The sequence below is a fragment of the Struthio camelus genome, chromosome 4 (genome assembly GCF_040807025.1).
Source record: "Struthio camelus isolate bStrCam1 chromosome 4, bStrCam1.hap1, whole genome shotgun sequence".
NCBI classification, from domain to species: domain Eukaryota; kingdom Metazoa; phylum Chordata; class Aves; order Struthioniformes; family Struthionidae; genus Struthio; species Struthio camelus.
The window spans coordinates 85857585-85875194 of record NC_090945.1 but is presented as its reverse complement, the minus strand read 5'-3'; the positions used below and the strand labels follow the sequence as shown (position 1 = coordinate 85875194).

General features: G+C 42.3%; 1 protein-coding gene across 17 annotated transcripts in view; it reads right to left on the bottom strand.

Moving 5' to 3' along the window:
• Window positions 1-17610, bottom strand: part of EXOC6B (exocyst complex component 6B) — a 313137-nt gene that overhangs the window by 178861 nt on the left and 116666 nt on the right. For 6 of the 17 annotated variants that reach the window (XM_068943854.1, XM_068943849.1, XM_068943858.1 and 3 more), the window contains exon 7: window positions 14142-14213. The exons of 8 other annotated variants lie outside the window; for them this stretch is intronic. In XM_068943854.1, the coding sequence (XP_068799955.1) occupies window positions 14142-14213 (72 nt within the window). Of the gene's footprint in view, window positions 1-10385; window positions 10428-14141; window positions 14214-17610 lie in introns of all 17 variants that reach the window. 3 more of the 17 variants (XM_068943851.1, XM_068943853.1, XM_068943859.1) reach the window with 1 other exon arrangement.

Here is a 17610-nt window from a genome sequence, read left to right as displayed (position 1 = left end):
TCACTTTGTGTGCAACTACGATAATGCAGCCATATCGCTTTTGTAAGGCCAGCGATGTTTCTTTGGATCTAGACATCTCGAACCTGTGTACTTAGCTACCCCTTTGCAGTCCCTTTGAGGGGACCTACCTGGGAGCCAAGGTGTTAATATCCTCAAGTGACATTAGTGGAGCGCACGGGTGTTAGAAACTTCCCAAACAGGTTGCTTTCATTAGGGTACCTTAATAAGGATTAAAATAACCCATTACTCTGGATTGAAATTTTTGGCCAAAGTACCAGCCAAAGCAAACGTGATGGATTGCATTAGCCCATCTTGCCTGCAGATACAGTTTTGGAAAAGGATTTTCTGCTGAATTTCAGCTGAATTCGCTGAAGTCATCATAGGGGTTTATAAATCAGCAGTATGCTGTGGCGACAAACTGCCTTCAGAGCAACATGTGGCACTCAAGAGAGGAGCCCAACCTGAAGGTGTGTTTCAAAGCCCTAATCCTGCTTTCCTCCCCTGAAACGTATTTTTAAGAATGTTCAAGGAGGAAAAGAAAACACCCAGTTTCCAGGGCGTCGTTTCTTACCCTCATTAAGCACTTAGGATGGTTTGGATTCGAAGAATGAAACTGCGAACAATTTGACCATTGCCACACTTCCAACAGCATGGAAGTAATAGCAAAAAAATGACAATGAGCAAAAAGAAGAGAGGGGGGAGAAAACCACATTTAAATTATCTAGAACAGGAAACTACCATCTCGGCACAAACAAGCTTTAATCTTCCAAACACGAAGCAATTCCCACAAGCTTCCATGAAGCTCTTCTACACTTCAACCTCATTTTGAGCCCTGCCCCATCACAGTGAACCAATTATTTAGTTTAATCATACTTGCCTAATGACCTGCCTTCAAGAGTTCACTAAGGCAAAGGATAGCTAATCTAATGGGCACTATCATTAATAACTTAGCATTTAGATAGCGGTCTCATCCAAAGACACCAAAGGGTCTTCCAACAGGAGCACCCTGTCACTATTTTATGGATGTAGAGAAAAAAAAAAATTCCTTTCTCAACAGAAGCAAATGATAAAATTCCCATTGACTAGGCCTGGATTGCTGTGCTTAAACTTTCAGGACTGAAATGCTGAATAATTTTTCCAGGGTGTCAGAATTAGCTGCCACTAGAGCAAGAGACAGAAACGTTGGCTACCAGCTCCCAAACCCGTCCTCTGACCACCAGGTAACACATCCTTCCCACATTACTAGGCAGTGCTGGCCTGCATTTAAACTTGCAGACTTCAAAATTACAATTACATTTTTAAAAGACCAAAATAAAGAGCAGCTTTTACAAAAAAGGGCAATTAGAAAGTTAGCATTCTTCCAACTTCTCGTTAGTAAAAGTTTTATAACCTTCCAACATGTGGCACTCCGGCATAACACCCACAGAAGGTAAAATGCCCTTGTCTACCTTTCATAAATATAGTAACATTTCAGCATTGGCAAAGGCAGCCTGGTTTCTATTACCAGCTTTTTTCCATTTTAAATTTACTAGTTAATTTTATAGAAACAAATAAAGGGACTTGCATATTATAAATCTATTAAGGATAAAAAACATACCTCTGAAAAGAACCACAAGAAAAATCTCACACCTTCCCACCACCCCTTTCCAATTTTAATTTATATACCATTAAAAAAAAGAAAGAAAACAGTGCCTCCCAACTGCGCTGGGAGGTCTTCCCTGCGTCCCCTCCGCTAGTTCCCTTACAGCCACTGCCACACATGTGGCACAGTTGTTCCTGCCTAGACAACACGCAGGTAACTGACCCACCACTTTCGCAGGAAACTCCACCTGCTATTGATAAATAGAAAAAAACAAATAATAAGTATATTGCCATCTAGCCCCAATATGAGGTCGGTAAGGGAAGCTGAAGAACCAAATTCAATATGGTTTCGACTGTTATGCCTCCTTCTGGAGTTAATGGACTTGCACCTGCTTTTCACAAGGTGTGAACCTGACCCCCCCCCCCCCCCAAAGCGCTTAAGCGATTCAGTGGTACTCTCTTAATCCAAGCGAACAGCAGGGAGAGGTCTCCATGAGGGAAGAGTGATAAAGGTCGAAAACAAAAGATAATTTTGTACCACCACAAACACCTTAGCCTGGGGGGGGGGGGGGGAAGAGCTATTAGACCGCAACACAACCAACCATCATGGATGGTTTCCTCTAGCATCAGTGAAATTTTACACTAGTAGCAGCCTGCTGGGGTTCGTGATCAGGAGTTACTACAGAACAATGGAGAAGTTTTCAGATTAGATGTGTCACTCCGTGCGAGACAGGTCCCCCAGCCCTTGAACTCATGGCTGACTCGGCCATGGCCTTCCTCTGGGAACTCTGCGGCCTCAGCAGCTCCTGGGAACCCTGCCTCTTCCCACGAAGGATCTGGTCTGCACAGGGGACTGAGTAACTCAACAGGACTGAAGTACAACATGGCCATCAGCATATGTATGGGAACGTCTTCAACACCATCAGCTTGCATGCTGCGGGAATGCGTCATCCGCTCCAACACTGGGGCATGAATCAAACGAAAAAGATGCACTGCCAAAATTCTGGATGCACTGTCAAAATTTGGATTCTCTTCCAAAACGTTTCATGGGTCATGAATTTTCAGGATGGCTGTAACCGCTGCAATAATTTCTAAACCTACAACTAATTTCCAACTGATCAGCTTTGTCAGCATTACCTGCCTAGCATTTACACTTGTCTTCTGAACTTGTATCGTCAAGCACCTAAAGCTGCTCTACCCAACGGCGCTGGGGAAGTCTGCTCAAAGGAGCTACTATATCCTAGACAGAGGTTTACTTGCATCAGAAGAGGTGCAGGCTAATGCCCTTGGTAATGCAGCATAGCGCGGTACTCCTCAGCTCCCCCCATCATCCCACCGTGCCAGCTCTATCTGCCCTCATACACACTTGCATTTCTTTACTGATCCAAGCATCACATGCATTTTTGCAAGACGGGATTGGCATATGCATTGATGCGCTATTATCAGAGCTTAAAACACTTGTCTTCCAAAAGGAACAAATAACTAATAAGTTACTGGTTAGAGCTTTGTGCAAAGCAAAGGTGAGCACGTGAACGCAACTGAATTTTAAAGTTGTGCCTAGCCATTTAGATTGCATTTCCTACTGGAAAAGGAAAGGAGAACGCTTAGCTCCTGAATGTTGTTACACATGCAAGGAAGAATCGCACCTAAAAAGAACCGCTTTTCTGCTAATACGGACACACTGTTAGGGCGTGCTCAAAAAAAAGAAAAAAAAGCTGAGAATGCAACTTCCATGACTTCATGGAAAATCACTGCACCTAGTAGACAGTAATAGACTATATGGCAAGACCAAACTTTCCTGGATCTCTAAAACCATGTCGATTGATATTACTAACTAATACTCTGCAAGAACTTAGTGAGACAAATTTACAGTTATATTTCTGTATCACTACTTTAACTCCTACTGGACTGTTAAAACATCCCCTCAGTTCTGCATAAACACCAAGGACCGCAGTGTTGGCTTGACAGTTACCCTTGTTTATTATCACAATGGTGCCTATGGCCGTTGTATAATACACCATAAAACAAAGTCGAAGAATCAAAATATCCTTTTTTTTTTTTTTTTTTTTTTTTTTTTAAATCTTGCACAGTGACTGAAAGACATCATCCAAGTAGGTTCAACAGTAAACATTTTTCTTTTCTGCTGATTTTTCACAGCAGGCTTCCTTTGAATACAGTATGCAGTAAAAAGTGAGCAGCTCAGTGACCCACCTGGAAGACCAGCAACAGGAGCAGAGAATTATTTTCTGAGCTATGCGAGCTTACCAAGCAAGAGGAAAACTAGAGACCGTGCTAGAATGGTCCCAAAGAAAGCTCCTGCAAATAATCAGAAAGTCTTCAAGAAGCTCAAGTCTCCTCATCCTCCAAATAAATTCCAAACTGTCTTTTTTTTTCCCCCCATTCCAAGTAAAGTGGAAAGAGAGATCCTCCCATCTCCCAAACTGTTAAGTGACTTAATATCGTTGTTCTTAAAATGCTTTGGAAATACTTCAATAGAAAACAAAGAAGAAACACTAAATAGAATTTCATTCTAAAGCCTTGCAGGTCATTTAAGACGACAGACCCATGGTTGCATTTAAGTCCCATTCTCTGTTAAGCACATAACTTCTCATTTAAGCTGATGTATATCTGGGTGCTTAAAAGGTATGCCAGAAACCTTAACACCTTTGTCAGTCTTGCACTAGGCAACTTATACCTGCATCCTCCCTACACATTCAAAATATTTTATGAGCAACAATATAGATTCTCTACAGTCACAGAAGAACAAAAGGGATTTCAATAGACTCTGTAAGAGAAGCTTGGCTGTCCACGCATGACGTATCACTACCAACTACCTAGCTTACGAGCTAACACAGCTTGATTTTCAGCTCTCAGCATAGGCTTCCAAGCCTGACACCAAGGAAGAGTGCATCTGAGCACAGGTGCTATGCAAGTCATTTAAAAGAACCAAAATATACGACTAATTTTTTGCTCAGTATAAGCACACTCCAAAGATTTGCAGTGACTTTGTTGAACTATTGCACTTAGTTATAAATGATTAAGTGAAAGACACAGATTCTGTCCAAGTCAGAGAGGATACTTGCACTGGTTTCAGTTACTGCTTTGCTAACTGAAGTACAACTCAACCCAAAGTTAACTTAGCAAGAAGCTAGTAAAACGTCTGATTCTTTTCCTTTTTCTAGTGATGTTTTAAAAGCACATTATAAAAGTTAGCATCATACTGCAAAAATAAGCCTCGAAACACTGGCTTCATTTCTTGGATGATTCTGTTTTCCTTAAGTTGAAACATATACCATAGGAAGCCTTTCACATACACTGCACAGAAAGCACATTACATGTGAAATACAAATTTCTCCAAGTTCACCTTGGAAACCAGTCTGGGGTTCTCACTTTGCTTCCAGAAAGAAAAGAACAAGGAATGGTAAAGAGATGGTCCATTTAATCTTTGGGATAGTGGAGAAAGATGAAGGAAACAGTATCTCATGCAATTCTGTAGAAGACTTCAACTACCTCTTGACGTTTCAGGACTGCACTTCTCAAAAAACAAGCCAAGCAGGATCTCCACTAGAAATGAGTAGATTTACTAACATTCAGATTCAAACTATTTCTTTTTGTGAGCACTATCACTACCAGCCAAGCAATTTCTGGCTGAGCTAATGAGGTAGCCAGAGCAGATCCAAACCTGAAATATTGTACGGTTTTAGATCTGCTGCAGTGGCAAATATAGGCATCCTTGCCTGGTTTCTCCACATACAGCCAGCCAGTCTTCCAGCTAAACACACCTTATCAAATTTAAGAAGAAGGCAATACAAGTGCGCTGACCTGCATCTTCTCCAGAAGTCACCTGAAGCTACAAAACTTCTGGATTACTTCTTCACCCTCTGGTATGGTAATAAAAGAGAAGGGGAGACTTTACAAAGCAGTTCCTAAACCAAGCTGCATTTCACACACACACACAACAATGCTGGTGTCTTGGGAGCAGAGCAGACAGTCCCTGCCCCGTCCTCAGGGCTTTAAAGAGTCCTTTTGAATTGCAATCAACTTCAGGAGGTCAAGGTCTCTGGAGCCTCCTTTCTCGTCTTCCGAGCTATCTTCTACCAGGGTCAGGGAAACACGCTACTGTGTGTGCTGGGGGCCTGTAACTGTCTGTACCTGCCAAATCCCTGGACGGGCGCATTACCGCTTCACTGCGGCCCATCGAAATTCCTGTCTCGTGATCAGCACAGCACCTACCTCAACTCTTTTAAGATGCTGCCACTGGAATGAAAAGTTACTCAAATTAATGACCTGAGTGGCTGCTACTGAGAGCCCTGAATTACTTTCAGACATTTTGCTTAACATCAAGCTTGATGATTTATTGGACCTTGACGCTGTGCTACTAAAATCAAACTGCAGTGTTGCATTAAAGAAAAAGCTATCGTGGAGTTTGCAGGCTACCGGGCAGCTGTGAATACGTTACAGTTAGCATTCACTTCAGCAAAGAAAGGGAAGCAGGAATTTACTTTCCCATCAGAGCAAGGGACTAATGCAAAGCAATAAATCATTAATCCCCAAAAGAGACAGATTTGTCTTACCAGTAGATGAAGGACAGACAGATCAACACTCTGAGATTACAAGTAAAACAAGTTTCTGAGCCCCAGGATGAGGAACACTGAGGCTTTCACAATTGAAGATTAAAAATTTATAGTGAAATAAGAAAAAAAAAAAAGAAAAGAAAAGAAAATCCAACATCACCCTGGACTTCCAAGAAGTCAGGACTTTTCCAGACAGTTACCTAAATATAGAAGAATGCAAAATGTGAACATTTCTTCAGTTGGTGGGGAGAAGGAAGGGGAGGAAGAAGAGAAACATGCCTGCTTACTCCTCTACATGAGGAATTTCTTTTATGGCTAAAAAAAATGCTAGGTGATATTCAATAGCACACGATTTCCCTTCTCTCACTCACATTATCTTTAAGCATGAGATAATAACAGCTTCTAGCCATACCATTCTGTGGTTTCATGCTTTTCAGAGAATGCCTTGGTCAGTTTTGGGAATCCACTCACTCATCAGATCACTAGAGAGACAGATTCCCATTTAAAAAAAAAAAAAAAAAGCTTTTTTAAACTGTAACAACAACATATTTATCTAAAACATCTCAAAGAAAACTCTTCTTCCCAAAGGTTATTTTTATTGTTTAGGACAGTTGCCCAAAATTTCTTCAGGAAAGAATTTGACATATGACATATGAGATTTCAATAACAGAGAGCTGTAGTTTGTAAGGAGAACTTTCTAGCTCATTCCCACTCCAAAAAAACCCCAGCGGCTAGGTCACGCTCTACATTGCGGAGCCAAGAGGAGAAACGTGGTCCGCACAGGACACCAGGCCAGCACTCCAAATACAGACACCAAGAAAACATTCATGTAACTAGTTAACTCAAAAAATAACACCGGCCAATTCATTTGCAAAAGGAGAGGCCTGATAATTTTAAGAAGCTGCTAAAGTTTTGTCTGCACCATATGAAGCTTTTTAAAAAAAAAAAAAAAAGTGTTGAGAGTTTTAAGTTTGGCACACGGTAGTCTAAACAGCACCAGCCAGAAGCACTAAGCAGCTGGACAAGGATAAGGCAGCGCACATGGCCGCGTGATACGCGCTAGCCCACCTCGTACATTCCACCTGCACGTTGCAGATGATGGAAAACACAACTGGTGCCGAAGAATAAATGATTAGGCTGTGCATGTCACCCAGCTCAAACCTTCAGCCGTGTTATGGTCAGCTATGGATGGCTGGTCAGGTGAAAATGGTATTTCAGGAGGGGAAAAAACAACACCAAATATAACAGAAAATTAAAATTCTGTTCGTCTATCCTTTTTGTTGTAGAGCTACAGGAAGACTTTGGTCCCAATGGGTCCTTACCAGTCCTAATGGACATTTAAGGCAGATGCTAACCCTTCTCCCAAGGCAGCGCACCAGAAAAATGCTGAACAAGTCGGTGTCTGTTGAGGTAAGGCAGAGCCTCATGAGAAAGAGCTGGTCCAGGATGTTGGAAAACTGGTCCCAAAAAAGAAATCACATTCTGCCCAAACAGGCCTTGGCAGTCACCAGACCTCTGCAGGCACCCCAGCTGGCTGAGCCCAAGCCTGCCAGACAGGATTTCTGCTCCCGTGTCACCCAACCTAGAGTCAACAATCACCTCCCACCAGCCAAAAGTCTGAATTAAAAAAATAAAAAAGGTTTTAAAAATAACATTGAGAGATGCTGCAACGATACGTGCAAGAAGGAAGTTGGCTGCTCTTCTAATCAGAGGAGGAAATTTCTATTCCAGAGTGCTAAATTTGAAACAGAAGGAAAATGAGAGCCCTCATGCTTATGAGGTGCTACTGTGGGAAGTTATCAATAAACTCTCCTCAAGGGTAGCAGCAACAACCCAATTTAAAGCACGTTTTGTTGCTACTGCCTGGCCTACGAAAACTGCACTACTTCAAGAGAGAGATGCTGCAAACAAATGGAAAGTTTAAGTGGTGCTAAACGAACCTACACATCAGCAGACTGAATCTAGAGGAAAGCAAAAAAAGCCAGAGACACAGACCATCCCCTTCCAAAAAAAAAAAAAAAACCGACCTCTCTTCAGGGACCGAAAAAGACAAGGGTCATCATCACGAGGGGGACGGACAAAACGAGCCGAGGAAGTGATGCAATGTTTGTCAATATGACAAGGAAATTCCGTACTGAAAGCAAACAGATTTGGAAAGACATAAGCAGAGCTGAGTAAAGTGGCTCAACAGGTAGGTGAATGCCAGAACGTGAAGGACCACGGGAGCTCATCTGCACTCTCTAACTTTTTCAGGAGGAACAACCAAGCACGATCCTTTTATCTCAGCACTTAGCATATCCCAACACAAAGATCTCCAATGGTCAACTTAACGTCAGAGCAGATACTGGAATGTCATGTTCTGAAGACGACTGCTTTGGGAATATTTAGGTAACTACTCAATTATGAGCGTACAATGGCCAACATGGCCTGATGCTCTTGTTGAGGAAATATTGGTATTTTGAAGCCTCACTGAGGGCAAACTGGGATATGAGTTAGATGGGATATTAGCATTCTACAGGGCAACATCCTCTGATGAATCCAAGCTGTGATTGACTTTGGAAAACAAGTTCTATGGGTCCGGATTAAGAACGGACCTTGAAGCAGGAGAAGGAATACAGGGGACCCATTATATCTGTTCCATGACTAAAACCATTCCCATGCCCCAAGCAAAATCCTCAAGAAATGACCTGTTTTAAGCAATTTTCCCTACAGTTTGCTTCTGCCCACAAACAAAAGCCTATTTTCCCCCCAATCCAGAAGCCACCATATCTGGGACCAACCTGCTTCCTCAAAAGCAGCTTTTTCCTCCCTCCATCTAGAGGAAGCAGCAACCATCATTCAAAATGACCAAGTCTATATTAACCAGGAAATCCTGTCACCCACATCTTCTAAGACCAGCTATCCAACTCCATCATGAAGTCACAGAAAATAACAAGTGATTATAGGTGCTAACACCAGATATACACAAGCCATGTACGGCTCACATACTAGCTTTGTATTAAGGTCTTCTGGAAAGAGTTACCAAAGATAAAAACAATCTTCCCAGCTTCTCAGTTAAAAAGGGACTACTGGGCTATGTCTGTGTCTGAAAAGCCAGCACAAATTTGCATTTATCTTGATGGAAGCTTATCCTCTACAGAAGTCAACAGCAAAAATGTGAAATGGAGGTAGAGCATCACGATGGTCTTACAAAATTGTTTACTCTCCTCAGCAAAGCACGATTAAGAACTCAGCAAAGGCGAGGAAGACGTGATTCAAGAGACTCTAATCTCAATATAAAAACCATCTTTTCAGGTTCCTCCCAAGCCCTTTGAGCAAAATGGATCTCTAGTCTTCTGTGGGGCTTCTGGCAGAGATTTCATTCCAAATTTTTGTCAGAATTGCCCAGTGTAAAGGGTTTAGAGGGGAAAAAAAATAAAGGAACATAAGGAAGAGAAAGAGGTTAAGGTAGCTCAGACTAAGAAGTAACCAAACTGTGGCTCTCACTAACTTCCTAAAATCATTCATCATCTAAATGGAGCCACCAAGAAAGGCATTTCAGTGACTCCGACACAACAGTCACCCTTGTGGGAGGTCTAGTGAAAATGCTCAGTGCCTATGACTTATAGAGCCAGGGGGAAGATAATGCTGCTCAGCAGGATCGCCAAAGAAAAGTTAGTTCTCTATTTAACAGAGAGAACAAGGGCAAAATTCTTTTCACGTGTTTACTGCTGGAGGCTGCTTAGCCTGGCTGAAGCAATGGGTACAGGTGGTACTTCAGTACTTGGTTTCCATCTAACCAAGTTCAGCTGAATACAACATCTGTCTCCAAAAGCAAGAGCACTACTCATAACTCACAGCCCAGCCCAAAGCCTTTCAGGGTACTCAGAAAATCTTACTAATCAAAGCAGCAAACGTATATACATTTTTATTCTTCAGGAAACGTGTAGCAAACTAGCAGCTCTGACCCACAATGTTGAATGGAAATACACCAGAGGATCAAAATTCAGAACCTGTGAACCATGTGTAGCAACAAATCAGGGCCTTTCATACCATTACAAGGTGACCCTCATTGCACACCTAGGACAGCTGTCACATTACCACATTCTGGCTCTTTTAAATGAAAAATCACATACCCCACATCAGACTATCTCAGAAGAAAACGGAAACACTTTAAAGCACTTTCAAATAAGCCCCATAATAGGAATGAGTCTGGAACAGATGAAAAGCAAAATAACTTTGCAGACCTACCAGCACGTGATGCCTTGGATTGTTCACGAGAAGTGTAATAGCCTGAAAAGAGTAACACTGAAATTACTTCAGCAAATTCACTTTCTCCTTCTTCCTTGCCCTGGAAGGCAAGGAGCAAGAGAACAATTTGCTATGGTGGAGACTGTCAATGAAACTCAAATGCTGGGCACCGGATCCATGAATTCTGGGCTTGGGCACGCTCCATCTCGCTGAGCCAAAAATCAGAAGCATAGCGACTGCTTGCTTGGCTGCATAGAGTGATTTGAACCACGTGCCAGCGCCAGAAACCAAACAGAACCCATGCACAGACAAACGCAGTTGTAACAGGTAACGCTTCAAAACCGCTCAAGAGATCAATGAGCTTTGCATCCGTGGTGGGACGTTTTCAGAAACATGCAGGCGGCAGAAGCTTTGGACAGAGAAGCGTGAATAACATTAGCTAGCAGCTTTGAGAAGGTTTTTGGTATTCACAGATATGAAAAAAAGCACAAATCTGTAAGCTGAGCTGTTGTCTTCACAGACTTCCAGCAAGCAGCAAGTCCTCATATTTAACCTCCCACATCCCATGCCTTTGGCAGTTCAGATCTCTCTCGACAACCACAGACATTCATCTCGCTAGTAGAAAGGCAGCATCGCTAACTGGCCGATCTGCCTGCGTGGTTGAGATAGGCTGTAACAAGTTTCACGGCTCGGACTTCCAGCCGAGTCGACGCGGGAGTCACTGGCTCAGAAGCTGAAAGCAGAATGAAGGTGGGTGAAATCTGAATTAGTGACTCTGCAGTTTCCTCCTCCTGCCCCATTTTTTCCACAGCAGGGAGAGATTACCCACACATTCAGTCTCCATCTCCACTGCTTTCTCCTACGGCCTGCTCTTTCTGGAAAGGACTATTTGCCTCAGACACTTGGCGTTTCACAGAAACAGTGCTAGAATATCCTCTAATGCGCTTTGGTCTCCAGCTTGCATTACAATGCAAAAGGGATTTTTAACCGCAGTATCTTACAAAGAGATCTTTGCTTGTTTTCTATAAGGAAGATATGACAAATTTTGAATTAAAACTAGTTTTTTGCTTTGGTTTGGGGTTTTTTTTTTTTTTGGACAACAAACAAGCCTGGCACCAGGTAACAGGACGCTATGATTAAACCTGTGATTAGGGAGTAAAAGTGACAATACCAAAGTCTGATTCAGAGCGTGGAAACCATGCCTTGGTGTCTACGATCCAGACATTTCTGCGCCTCAGTTATTTTGCAAAGTTCTCTCCGTATACGTACACTGCTCTCAATTTATATAAAACAAATGTATAAACACACTGGAAGAGTCTTTGAGGAAAGCCGGCAACAAAAAAAGAAGTTCCCACGATAAGCCAAATGGCAGAAATCATCGGACACTCCCACAGAAGTATTCTTATATTCAAATATTCAGTAGGTTTTAATTATACTGTAATAAAGACGTATATACATGTGCATTTTTCCTGATTTACTAGATCACTTTTTAAATTATAAGGCAAGCTGTGTTTTAAGAAAAAAACTTAAAAAAATTAAAAATAGAAACAGCACTGCAGCAAACATTTGGAAAATTTTCAGAGTCGATTGTTTATTGGGACTCCAACTGATTTTAATGAAAAATATGGTTATAATTTTAAAAAACAGCACTTTCATGTTTTGCATAAGGAAAGTCCCTACAACGCAACCTCCAGGGCACTTTTTTTAAAAAAAATAAAAATAAAAAAAAAATCTCAGATGGTCGCAGGGTTCTCTAGCCAAAAGCCCTCCTCGAAAACCAAAAGATGTGGGTTGCAAACTATTCCAAGTATCCACAACAAGTGAAACTGGATGTAGAAAAGTATGTTCTCAACATTTACTTCTGTTTATGATGAAACTGGAAACAGATGACCCCTAACAACATATTGTGTGAACTGGTAATTAACCATCTGCAGATGGAGCCCAACTGCTCATCATTTGCCTTCACCGCTCTGATCATTCCCATTTGGCGTGAGCAAAGGTCAGCTAACGGGTAACCGAGGCTGGGCCCTCCCATTGCAGCCTCTAGACGTGTCCTCACGCCCCAGCAAACGTGCTTGAGCCAACGCCGGCTCCAATGCGTTTGGAAACGCCCGTTTCTGGTGAAGGATCTCCCTGAGAACTGCGCCAGTGGAGGAGATGCAGGAGTTGACATCTCCTGCCCTGCTTGGAGGTGTCACCTCTGGACTTTGGCTTGCCCATGCTATTTGGGTCGTGTTGACCGCTCTCAGAGCGATTAGTGCTTTCGCCCGTTTTTACGGTTCGTTCATCGGAAACGTCGGCATCCCCCAACACGCATCGTGCTGGGCTTCTCAGAAGGCTCGAGCTAGCGCTGCCCCTCCACCTGCCTCTGCCACCGGTTTGGCAGACCGCACATCCACGCCGATGCTGCTCATTCCTATCTCTCTAGGCGCTCGTGCTCATACCTCTGACATGGACAATAACACTTCCAAAGCCAGCATCAAGGCAGCATTTACTACTTTTTAAAGTCCCCCTGAGCTAACAAGCACTACCTTAGGGACCATACAGAAGAGCAGAAGGAGCTCAGGTTGTCAAGACACCAGAGGATAAAGAGACGGAGACCACATCACTTCGCTAACAGTTCCTTCAGCTAAATGGCGACAAATCCTTACGTCGGGATCCTGTGCTCTGATCTACGTTTGGAAACAGAGTCCATATGCGAGTTTCAAATGGGCAGCCATGTTTCATCCCACCCTTTTGACAGCTAAAAAGCAAATCACCATGACTTGATCATGCATTTACAGGCAATGAAAAAGCACCTAAACTAGGAATAAAATATATTAGTACTACCAATACTAAACACACACACACACACACACACTTTTAAAAGGGGCCAGTTTCACCAAGCTGAAAATAATTATGAGCCAAATCAGTTGGGAAAAAGAACGTAATCAGAAAAATATGATGACTAATTGAAAATTGTTTAAAAACATTTTAACTAGATGCTCAAAAAGCCACAATCCCACAACTGAAAAAGAAGGCCACACTAGTTAAAAAGCAACCTGGCTCAGAGGGAAGTTAAGGAAGCTATAAAAAACAAAAATGTGACAAATGGAATAAAGAGAAAAGCTGAAGTTAACAAACAGAAATCTGCTGTCAGGAAGAACAGATAACTGATACGGGAAGCAAAAGGATATGTGAAGAAATCAATACTGGCAGAGTCGAGATTAAAAAGAATTTCTTTTTTGAAGCACACTAAAGGGTAAAACATTCTAATGGATTGTTCCTCTACTAAAAGGAAGTGTTTTTTTTTTTTTTCCTGTAGAAATGCAGAACTGGAGGGAAAAAAAATCTGCTGTATATTCTGCATTTGAGGAAAAGGTAAGTGAGGTCATCATGTTGCAGATGGATGCAAAATATCTTGAACTGCTAGCCATTTTAATTCAGCAGATAGCACAATCTACATGTATAAGTACACAAATACTGGCATGACTTCTAATATGCTGAACTTGGTCCGGGTGTCCAAATTTAAGAAGGTTGGTGAAAAACTGATCTGGTTTCATACCACAGCAGAAGAACAAATTGGAAAATTTGGAGTTTTTCCTTTGCGAGGCAGAACTAGACTGATTTCTTCCACAGGAGCAAAGGTTAGCAATCTGTAAGTACCCAGTCAGGAAACTTGAGTTTGCAAAGGAAGCCCAGGGCAGACCAAAAATTAGGTATGTGTTATTATCAAAGTGAGTGATCAAGAGAATAGATATATCAAGTGCAAAGTACCTTATCATTTGGAGATAGCAGAAGACTGAAGAATATCTTGGCAATTATTTTCCATTGATTGTATCTGCAATCCTTAGAAAATGAAGGGAACAAACATTAAAAAGAGACGAAACAACAGCTAAATACAGAAGATGGAGAGAGCAGACAGGCAACAAAAAGTTACAAAGAGCGGTAGTAAACAACACAGAAACCTGCCAGTGACACCAAATTACGGTAGTTGCACAACTGAAGGCCAAAAAACTTCTGGAAAATGTTAAATCCTGGGTAGTCAGGCATAAACCACAACTCAGAGCTGGGCTGGGCTGCCCAGCTCTGCAAGGAACCAGCAGATCCGTGAACACCTACCTACAAAGTATGTGGAGCATGGGCCACAGGAGATGCACACACCACCTTCCTTTGCCAAGGAAAACAGGATATGTAAACATCATATAAGCACAAAAAGGGGTTAAAACCTCTGTAATGGCAAACAGACATCGCAGCTTAAACTTTAGTTTGAAATTGCTCGGATTTTATCAGTCCTAAAACTGATTTTTCACTTTATCTCTTTGGAAATCAGAAGAGAAATAGAAGAGAATGTTGCACACTCAAATATCCGTGCAGAAATAATGAACTGCTAAACTGCAGGTTGTGCGCATACTACTGTAGGTGTTCAAACACCACGGACTGAACGTGACACATGGACCCGGACGGAGAAGAGGCAAAGGAGGGACTTTCTCTAAGAGCTGACTTAGGTAATGCTTAAAAACATTCAACCTGCACTGCAGAACTGCCAGATTTTCAAAGCCTACGTGATGAGAAAATTAACAGTATTGACTTTATTATTAAATTATTAATAATTTAATACTGTATTACAGTACATATACAATACTGTATTAACAGTATTGAAGACTGTCTGGGTTTGGTTTGTTGGGCTTTTCTAATTTGTAAAAATTAAAATGTATGTTGCAATCTGTAGGAAAAGTGAGAAGGATGGGAAGGTTTACTTTAAAGCAAGAAGAAAAACCCATGTCCTTTAAGCTGCCCAAATAACTTGCTCTAGACTGAGAGGGAGACAACCTTTAATTCTGGAAATGCTTGGTTTGATTGGGGGGGGGGGAGGGGGAGCAGTAACAAGGTGAAATTATGCGCAGGGGCACTGAGACCACATCTCATCCTTAAGTGTACCACTTGATACCAGACAGTGGTAATAATTCAACAAGTATATGTATGAGAGACAAATCAAAGAAATACTTTCCTTGCAATCCAAACTGTGGTATGCACAATATTCCTTTCTCCCCCCCAGGTCAGTCATCTTCAACTGAGTCAGAACTTTATTCATTTTCCCGTAACACAGCAAGGTTAACAATCCAAAGAATTTTCAAGTTTCATCAAAATCCATAAACACATTTTATTCTATCCAGAAGAACATTGAACTTGGCGGGATGGAGTACCACAAGGGTGGCCCCAAGTCAAGAAAAATCCTCTTTTGAAGAGTCAAAACATCTCCCAGGAGTTAAATGAAGTAGGTCTGGAAAATGGGCATTTACTCTAAACGCAAATACTCTCATTTGTCATAAACAAATAGCTGTAGAAAACTTGTAATTATTATGCATTACCATTAATAGCATGTTAAAAACACGTCGTCCTATTAGGTGAGTGAAGTCCCCCCGAACTGGCAAGACTGACAAACTGAGGCACCCGTGGATTAGCAACTTGTCCGTGGCCACACAACGAGCATTATCAGAGTCAAAACCAGCACACCCGGAGCCTTGGCCCCCAGAACAGTGCTCAACTTCTTTTTGTCTTTAAACTCTTCTTTTTTACTTTGGTCTTCAGCATAAGAAGAAAAACTCAAAGCACAAACCTATTTTTCTTGTAGGCATAAAGTGTTAAAAGATCATCGTAATCTGATAGCCTGACATCTTGAACAGCACAGACTAGGAGACATCTGCTAATTAATACCTACTTCCAGGTCAGCAGTTGTGGTTGAACTGGAATGCAAGACTTCTAGGAAAAACGAGCTGTTTCGATTTTTAAAGTTTCCCGGGGATAAAATGTCCATCACAAACCTTGATAGACTGTTCCAGTAGCTAAATACCTCCACACTTGTAACTTCCAGTGTGCATTTATCCAGCTGTGACCTTTGCTATTGCACCTTATTACACCTTCGGCTGCTCGTACTGTACCAGTAGCTTACTAATCAAATTCTTCCAACGGATACCCACAGAAGCAGAAAGCACAATTCCTTGAGGCTCCTACCTCAAGGAATTGTTTCCTAACCCTAATCCTGATGAAGGTTCAAATTCTCCTGTCTTTGTACAACAGAACCCATAATAATCTCTAGCAATAACAGCACAACCTCTGTACAACACCCTGATGCTTAGGTAAGGGTATTGCGTCAAGTGCCCCTTTGCAGGTGAGATATAATTCACACTTGCCAGAAGGACCCAGAGACGTTCATAACATGGCTAGCTCACAGAACTGGGTTTTGCCTGAATAGTACTCCTCTGCTCTCTGCAAGGTACAGCAATGCCAGAGGACAAACCATTAGAAAAGGTCAAGAGGTGAGTTAAACATTTTGTAGAGAAGGGAAAAGCCCAAGTAGCCTCCTCTCATTTGTCAGACGAAAAATGAGGCCCCTCTGTTCCCATGTGGGCCACAGGAAAGCACGTTCCTTTGGGATACCCCAGGGTCCACTGGAATAGGTTTCGCATCAAAGAGGTTTTATTCCGTCCTATCCAGACACCTTACGTACCCGGAGGTGTCTCCGATTCAACTGCCCAACTCCAACTGCCTTTTAGCAGTTCATATCAATTTACTCCTCATGTTCTTCAAAGCTGTTCAGGATAACTATGCCTGGCTACAAGCCGATTCACTGCTGCCCGCTCGTGAAGCAACCTGGACCACCAGACACGGCCGATCCAGCACCCGCGACACTGCTGTAGCCTGCGCTCTTCATGGGCCCAAATGGGTAAGCTGGGGAACAAACACCTCACTTTCACAGAATCACAGAACGGTTGAGGTTGGAAGGGACCTCCGGAGATCATCTAGTCCAACCTCCCTGCTCAAGCAGCGTCCTCTAGAGCATATTGCCCAGGATCACATCCAGACGGGTTTTGAACATCTCCAGCAAAGGAGACTCCACTACTTCTCTGGGCAACCTGGTCCAATGCTCTGTCACCCTCACAGTCAAGAAGTTTTTCCTCAGGTTCAGATGGAACTTCCTGTGGTTCAGTTTATGCCCGCTGCCTCTTCCCCTCAAACAAGCTTTTGTGATTTATTGATAAAGACTTCTTAACATCATCCACGCAGAACTAACGGCACAAGGGGCATATTAAATTGAAGCAGACTGCCATGACTTCGCAGAAGCGAGACATTTAAGAGCCAAACAGGGACAAAGGAGCTGAACATCCACCCCACACAGTAACAGAAAGGCTACTGCTCTGCTGGAGGAAGACCGTTTTCTGGTTCCTTCTTATCACAAGAAAAT